Source organism: Cariama cristata, unplaced genomic scaffold (assembly GCF_000690535.1).
Source record: "Cariama cristata isolate BGI_N322 unplaced genomic scaffold, ASM69053v1 scaffold24157, whole genome shotgun sequence".
Classification (NCBI taxonomy): Eukaryota; Metazoa; Chordata; class Aves; order Cariamiformes; family Cariamidae; genus Cariama; species Cariama cristata.
Genome location: NW_009628676.1, coordinates 4954 through 13465, shown reverse-complemented (window position 1 = coordinate 13465; position 8512 = coordinate 4954). Strand labels below are relative to the sequence as shown.

At 50.7% G+C, this 8512-nt stretch overlaps 1 protein-coding gene across 1 annotated transcript; it reads left to right on the top strand.

Moving 5' to 3' along the window:
- The first annotated feature begins 1129 nt into the window (after positions 1-1129).
- On the top strand, positions 1130-7816 carry MEF2BNB (MEF2B neighbor). Its single transcript, XM_009704913.1, has 4 exons — positions 1130-1241; positions 5760-5824; positions 6241-6348; positions 7274-7816. The coding sequence occupies exons 1-4, from the start codon at positions 1152-1154 to the stop codon at positions 7314-7316; spliced, it is 306 nt and encodes a 101-aa protein (XP_009703215.1). The 5' UTR covers positions 1130-1151; the 3' UTR covers positions 7317-7816.
- Positions 7817-8512: the final 696 nt, after the last annotated feature.

The following is an 8512-nucleotide window of genomic DNA, read 5'->3' as shown; positions in this document are numbered from 1 at the left end:
CGCCAGCGGCTCGCTCTGCCCCGAGAGGGGATGGTTATTCCTGTGAAGTTTTGCATTTGTTCCCATTTGCATTGAGAAGGCTTGGCGTGTCTGCTGGCGTTACTGAACTGGTGTATCTGAGCAGTTGTCACTGAAACAAAAGCTCTGAAGGGAGAAGGAGAGAATAATTTTCCTTAAAATAGAAATTACGCAGAAGCTGAAAGGTGTTCCGCTTCAGCCTGGTGAAAACGCTCCCTGATTTGCTCCCCTACTCTCCTGCGATGAACAATGAAACTACCTCTGATTTTTGTGTCTCTCAAGTATTAGGAGCTGTCAGTGTTGTCCTTGCAAACCTGCAGGGAAGGAGAGACCAGAGCTGTGATGGAGCTGTGCAAACCACCAGCTGAAAAGGCGTCCCTGTGCGGAGGGTGGCCCAGGCAGAGGTTGGGCCAGGATGAGAGGGGTGGAGGGAGGGGAAGCGGCTCAGCAGGCAGCTCAGAACAGCACCGAAGCTTCCCAAGCCCTGGCCTGCAGCCACCGTGTCTCCTCTGTGGACATTTTTAGGATGTCACTTGTGGGAGGTGTCTGGAGGGGAGCAACAGAAGGATGCCGCAGTGGGGGGTGGCTGGGATGCAGGAGAGCTTGAGGCCCTGAGCAGAGGTGAACCCAAACGGCCGGTAACAAGACGAGGAGCCTCCAGACCAGGAGATGCTGGCGCTTCCAGCCAAATGGGGTGGCTGCAGGCACAGGAAGGGGAGCCAGGCCTCTGCTGGGCTCTGCTCATCTCCTGGCCCCCTCCAAATTGGTCAGAAAGGGCCCAGTGACAGGCATATCCCAAGTGGTCCCTGGGGTTGTAGGGGACCGAGGAGGCAGTGACGTCCCAGGCTGGTTTGTCTTCAGCTGGAGCCAAGCTCACCGCTGGCCGCAGCTGCTGTTGTGGGGAGGGTGGAAATGGAACTGCCTGTTTAGCAGGATTTTGCTTTCATGTCCTTGTTAACAGAGTAGTTAAAGAAAATATGTGGGGTTTTGCTCTGATCTGTCCGTTGTTGTGTTGCGGACAGGACCAGCACTCCAGGGCACCCTTTCCAACCCCGCCTTCCCCCCTGTTGCTCCCCGCTTTCCATAACTCTGTTGTTTTTCTTGTTGCAGTTACAGACAAATTCACAGAAAGCATGTATGTCCTGGCCAACGAGCCCTCCGTGGCACTGTACCGGCTGCAGGAGCACGTGCGGAGATCCCTTCCGGAGCTCGCACAGCACAAGGTGAGTTGTGCTTTGCTTTGGACTCTAGCGCTGTGACACAGTCGGGCACAAAATGTTTTCCTGACTTGGCATGTCAGCCCTGTTTCACCTCCCTGGAGGGGGGGATCAGGAATGAGGGAGGAAATCAGCCGTCGCGGTGCGAGGTGAGGTGGGACCCCAGCTTGGTCTGAACTGGAGAGGGTGTTGCAAATTTACCCGTTGACCTGAGGAAAAAAAACTTGAGAGTCCAATCACGGTCCTGTGCTCTCATGGCTGGTCTTGTGCATGGAGACAAAGAAAAATGAGTAGTCTGTTTTGTACAGGGAGGAGGGAGATGTTAAATCTTATTACCCCTGCCTGCACTGTGAGATTTTTATTTCCTACATAAAATAAGGGGGAGGGTGAGAAGAGGGAAGGGGGAGCCTGAAGAAACAAGTGAGGAGAGCCCACATGAGGCAAAGCAGGATAATGAATCGCGTCTCACAGCTGTGTTCCTGCTTTCCTCCAGAGCACGAAGCACAGACACTTTAATGCCAGCCTTGTTGTCCTTCTCCCTCTTCTGCCAGTCATGATTCATTAGGAGTGATGTCTCATGAATAGATTACTGCTTCATGTCTATGCTAATGCACTGTCAGGCCCCATTTTTCACCTTTGCTTTACAGCCCTGGTTTCCAAATTAACCTGGATTGTGACACTTTATTATTCAATTATTTATTAACGTTTTATATAAGTGTCTGCGTGCAATGGTAGGTATATAGAGATGTATCTGTATGTATAGCACATGCTGATGCGATTGCATCACTGGCATGCAGGAGACAGGTTTGTAATATTCTTCCTGAGCTGTCACTTGGTTTCATTTAATCAAGATAGTCCCAGTTTCAGGGAACGTGTCCTGAACAAAAGGAAATTGAGCAAATTGTATGACAAGTCATGCAGAGGGAAGAGATCAGTTTCCATCACTGAACGGTGCGCAACGGGGATGAGGGCAAGGGGCAGCACAGAAACGTTAATGGAAGCGACAGCTGAGCGAAGGTGCTGGACACAGAGCGTGTTGTTAGGCAGCGGGGTTTATGCCGGGCAAGGTCTCTGAAAACCTTTGATTCTCTCATTTTCCCTGCTCGGCATGCTCATCGCGGTTATCCGCAGTGTTCTGCAACCTCCCTGGCTCATCTAAGTTCATTTCCTAGCTGCAGCCATCCCAGAGAATTCTCTTTTGTAGCCAAAATTACTGCCGTTTTCCACTTTCTTCATGTGAGAAAGGAGGTCATGCTGTCCTGTGGATGCCAGCAGCAAATACAAGGACCCCATGTGACTGCAGCCGTCACAAGCATCAGATACCTTTGCTCTTTGATGCCTTCATGTTCAGCCTTGCAGCCTCCCTCCTGCCCTGGCTGCTAGCCCCAGCTGGGGCAGCAGTGGCCTTTGAACACGAGGAAGAGCTCGCCTTGCTCCCTGCGGTGATGGTGCACATCAGGACGAAGCTGAACTGACCGCGTGGTGCCCTCTGCCCTGGGGCACTGCCCTGGTGCCACCCCAATGCCAGCCCAGTGCCTCTTTGCCTCTCTAGTGTTAGAAAACATTTCTGATACTTGCTTGGAGGTCCTGCTCTTTACACCTATTTCTTTTTGCCCACTGCCTGGGCACTTCCAGTTTCTTAACTGCTTTCTTGGTTACTGGCTGTGTGTTTAATGGTGCACTGATGTGGCAAGAACTGGGAGAAAATGGAAAGAAAATTATTTGTGGCAGCTGGAACAACAGCAGATCTGGAGCTGCTGCTGCTAGTGACTTTTCCTCCAGCCTCGTCAACTCCCAAGTGGCTTTTTTTTCCAAGGCTGCAGCGTTGTGTTTGGGAGCACGCTCTCCTTCCTGCTGGTAACCAGTTCCTGGTAGGAACCTGGAGGGTTAAACATAACTCAGGCCAGCGTCCTGACTGTGCTGCCGGGCTGCTGGTAATGTGCTTGTGGCCAGGTTCTCTCCGTTGTCCTTGATCCCACTCTCATTTTATCCCAGTTTCAGGCATTGCTGTTCGCAGCAAACAGGCTGGGCCTGTCAAGCCCTTGAACTCAGGCAGCCAAACCCCAGGAGGGAGGGATGTGCTCAGGGCCCTGACAGGGCCACCGTCACAGCGGAGCGTTCAATTAGATGGGGATGGGTATTTTGGGTTGCTCTGCCAGAGCCCGTCGGCTTTGCGGCTAGAGACTGGAACAGGAGGGTGTCAGCAGAGCTGTGCACCGTGAAAACACTGTCAGGTTTTATCTAAATCAGAGCAGAGGCATTAGAGTGAGGTGGTTTTAATTCTTCAGAACAGAAAAGAAGAAAAAGAAACATTCTGTGTGGATCCATTCTCAGGTAATTTAGTCCCAGGATGTGGGTAATGTATAAAGGAAATGGGATTTATTGGTGGTTTCCCACTTTCCTGCAGCCATGCAGCAACTCAGCCAGCCAGAGAGTTCTCCTGAGGCGCAGCCTTTGAAATTCCCAAGGGGATTAAACCTAGGAAAAATTGGGAGGGAGAGGGCTTAGAGAAAAGTTTCTGCAAGGAGAAGGTCACCTCCAAATCTTTAGAACAAGCAACTTTCTATGATATGATAAAATAATGATCTTAATACCTTCCTCACCATCTCAAACTCTCCAAGCAGATTTACCACCTCCCTGATAAGATGCAGCACGATGCAAGGCCCTCGCTGCCTCCGCGTGTCGTAGCTGCGCTGCTAAGCCCCGCTCCGCGCAGAGCAGCCTTTCTGGATTTTGCCTGGTCTTTGGAGAACTTACATCTCCTCATTAATTTACTTCCAAGCAACACTGATATACCGTTAGTGCTACTGTGTATTAATAGCTGGCTTTAGTTCTTGAACTGCATCCAAGGGCATGTCCTGGGAATTTGAAGAAAGGACATCAAGAAAAGATTAAGAAGTGAGGAGCTCTAGGGAAAGGCTCTTGTTCCTAATTAAGGACACGAAAATCCCAGGAAGTGGGGGGAATGCTGGGAACAGACATCACTGGCTCTGGTACCAGGAAATGGTTAAAATCTACTGGTGCTCAGAAATAGCAGGACCGCAGGCAAGCGACGGTGACACGTACGACTGAGCCAGTGCGATGTTGGGGTCTGAATGGTTGTTAAAGATCATCTGGCACCTCTTGGAGAGAGCGGGGTGAGGAGCTGCAGGAAAGTTTCTGCATCTTTTGCAGCAGCATCAGCATGCAAAGCGTGTTCCCAGCAACAGAAAGTCGTGTAAAACACGTTTGGACTCTGGGATGAGTGTAGTCTCTGCGGGGTTGTAAGCCCTGGGTCGAAGGAGCCTCTCCTGCAGAGAAGTGGCTAGGGCGTTGCATGTAGAGGCTTGTTTCTTTTGTAGTTTAAAGCTATGTGGTCGAGCGTCCTGATGTAGGACAGGCTTTGAACAGCAGAAGTGATTTTGGACAAAGTCCAAGCTCCTACCCGACCTCCTTCACTCACAGAAAGAGGCCCTTGGATTTCCTCTGGCTTGTAACTAGACCTGGCAGAATAGACAGGAGAATTAGCTCCCATGAGAACGTATTTTAAAGAGTGCCTGAACTACTTAAGGACTTTTGAAATAGTTATCTATTGAGCTACACCTCTGAATTCAGCTGCGCTTTCATTGTGATTTGTGTATTTGTTTGGTTTTCCCTTTCCTTGGAGCTACAGCGTACAATTATGTCACCTGCAGTGCTGCTTGGGTTTGTGTGAAGTTTACAGGGCTCCTTCCAGGCTGATGGAAGGAAGGGCACAGCGTGGACTGCGGCTTGGGATCAAATGCTAGAGCAGGCTGGAGGACAGGGATGCTTGCGGCTGTGAAAACGTTTATGAATGGCAGGTCTAATGAAACGAGAACTTCCATTGCTGTGAAAGAAACTTTTACCTGGTTTTGCATGAAGGACTACAGACCGGACTCTGCAGGAGCAGTGTTAGTTCAGATCATGGCTGCCTGCTGGGCCAGACACACCGGGAGATCCGAGTACTCCGAAACATCCAGCTGGTCTCTTGCAGTCAGCGCAGTCACTCGTTGCTAGCAGCCCCACTGACCGTGGCGCTCAGCTGGCTCGTGGGCTAAAACATCTAAATCCAAGGGGAATTTTGCCAGAGCATCCAAAGCGTTGGCCTGATCAAGAAGCCCTTTCAGAAATACACACAATAAATGTTTCTTCTAAATGCCAGTGCGTGGCACCCGGAGCCCAGAGCATGTCACAGGCTGTCAAGCGGGAGACAGAATCCAAACGCAATTTCCAGGGAAAGCAGCAGGGGAGGAAGTGGAACATGTGGGTGAGAAGAAGCAAGTGGACCTTGTCCAAGTAGATCGAGCCTCCTTCTCCAGCAGATCCCAGCCGATTTCTCCGGCTGTCTGCACCTCCCTGCCCTTCCTCTGCCTCCCTCTTTCCTCCTCCGTGCCCAGGAGCCAGCACTACACCGAGACGGTTCATACAACCGACCCAGGAGGGCTGGCAGAGCGTATTCCTGCGGGCTGCGCCGCTGCGTCTGTCCAGTGGCACCCAACGATGCCGCCTTCTCTTCTCTTTCAGTCCGACATGCAGAGCTGGGAGGAGCAAAGCCAAGGAGCCATCTACACAGTGGAGTATGCCTGCAGGTACAAGAGACTCCTCCAAGCAGGAGGGTTGTGTTCGTAGGCTGAGGTGTTGTGGTAGAAACAAAGCAGAAGCCGCCTGTGCTTCCCTGACGTCTCCCTGGTGTAAGCCAGGGAGAGAGCGTAGTTGGGGTGGGGGTGTGAGGCAGTGCTCTCTGAACCGTTACCACGAATCTCGGGGGCTTCGCTTTGATGAGCACGCCAGCTCTTCCCGAGTTCTGTGTGCGGAGCAGACCTGCCAATCTCCTGCGGTAAATCCACCCACCAGCTAGCTAGTGTGTGAAAATGCATAAAGTTGAGGTTTCTCATTAGCAGTCCTCTCTGTCAGGGGGTGTGTGCTCTAAAACCACGAAGGAAACCACTTTGGAAATACTAACCAGTCCTCCATTTCCCTCCACCCCCCTCTTCTCTTCTTTCAGTGCCATAAAGAACATGACTGACAGCAGCGTGTACTTCAAGAGCATTGACAGTCTGCTCAAACATGCCATAGCCATGAAGGATCAGCTGAACGCTGCTCAGGGCCGCAGGTAGCCCGGGGGTGTGACACTGCCCGTTGATCTGAGTGACCGTTCTGGCTGGCAGAGGCTTTGGTGATGTAATGCAACCCAGTGCAAATATGCCAAGCAGTTCTCTCAGTAACAGACTTCTAGACTATTATTTGAAAGAGCATGCTGCTTGCCTTCCAGTGATCTTCTGGCTTTGTTTACCGGGAAGCAAATAATCTTGTTTACAAAAGGGTAACTGGCAAATAATTTATTTCATTGTTTAAAAAGGGATGCATGGTTGTGTAATACGTTAAATCTTTGTTGTGTCAAAGGCATTTGGAGGGAGATGATGCTACTGAGATGGAGGAGGTGAGAGGCTGCGTTTGGTGCTGCTCTCTGTCACGTGTGTGGCTCTTTTGGGGCAGAGTCCCATAGAGATAAGTGGTGGCAGAACGACGATGCGTTTTTGTATGTTTGCAGTTGAACTACAGCTACTAAAATATCTTCCAGCAGATCGTCTGAGTCTAGGGTATTTGTCTCTCCTGAGAACGGTGTTGGTGTTGGAGTCTTGACTGAGTAGGAGTGAGAAAATTCCCAAATGCCGATCCCTGACAAAACCACCACAGCAAACAGAGAGCCTCTGTCTCTGCAGAATGACTCTTAGACACTTCTGGTTCAGGTTCCTTATTTTTCCCAGTTGCCCGCATGGCAGGGTCACACTCTGTGCAGCCCAGAGCATTTTTAGTGACCTTGGCAGTGGTGTGGCTGCAAAGATTGCTGTCTCGACAGCCACAGGGGCTGGTGTATGCCGCTCCATAGTCTGCACAGCGCACTGAAAGGTGCTTGTCTAAGCTGCTCTGCTGCAAGCAGTGAGGTTTTATTCGAGGCAGCCCCTGGTTCTCCACATTCTTCTGGCTGCGGGTGCCCTGCCTGCCTGCCGGACGTGACTGTCTCTTTCTTTTTACAGCACTGTTGCCCCACAAGGCAAGAATCCTCCAGCCAGTTCCTGATTTCAGACAAGAGTGGCCGTCCTCTGCTGCGTTCTCCAGCCCAGCTCTATGTTCTCCAACCACGGGGAGGAGTGAGAAACCACCCGCTCAATCTGTGAAGCTGCACAGAGGCCTCTGCCTGCATCTCTGTTCCCAGTAACAAGGTGCTGCACCTGAGCAGGCTGGGGTCAGGACTGCCTTTGGGGGGGTGCTTTGGGGAGCAGTTGTGTCCCTTTCCACAGCACTCTGCAAAAGGGAAATGGGGTGGTTCTGCATTTGGTCCTTTCCAGTTCTTTTTGATGGCAGGCTGCTACGAGGCGTTTTTCTTTCTACCTCTTGGCCACAGAAATATCTCAGAAAACTGGGTCTTGCTTTCAGTATTTTGTAGATGGCTGTGTAAAGACGTAATGTAGGCACACTTCAGCTTTGTTCAGGAGGCATTCTCTGAGGAGAGTTTTTCACGTGTGTGCCAAGGAGTTGCTGAATTTGGTTTTAGTGAGAACAATAATAAAAAGAAAAAAAACCAAAGTTCTGTCTAAAACTTTCCCCTGTTGCTCGCCTCGGGCTGGGGGGTCTTGGAGCCTGCTGGCTCTACGTGTTTCAAAGGGCATGGAGCAAAACAAAGACATGCAGAGTTGGAGCCTTTCAAGTGACAAAAGAAACTGTCCTGTTCTTCAAAAAAAAACCAAAAAAAACAAAACCAAAAAAAAACCCACACCAAAAAAAGGACTTTCTTCATCCCCTGTCAAGCAGTGGGAAGCAGAGCTGTACGCATAACTTTGGAGGTCACTTTAAAAAGGATGCAACTTCAATGTTAATCTCTCCTGGAACGACCAGTTCTGTTCTGCTGAAGAATTTACCAAGGATGCAGGGATCAAAGCAGTGCTAAACTCAGTTTCCAAAGAAATTGCATTGTGCTCAGGATAATAGGTGTCTTTTGGGGTAATAGCACAGGAGGTGAGAAGGAATCTGTTTGAACTGGTGGCTTCCCATCACTCCCTGAACTGCTTTACTGGTTGCTGAATGATAAGGAATCGGGGAAGAACCAAGCGTGCTTCTGCTCTGGGCCTGGGCAGGGCTGGCAGAGCGTGGGGCTGTGAGTAACCAGCAAGGTGTTTGTCAGCGCAGGGACAGAGCGAGCTGAGCCTGCTCGTGTTTCACAGAAACAGCTGCTGCCTTTAGTACTTGTGCTTTCTGCCCTGCGCGCAGCAGAGGAC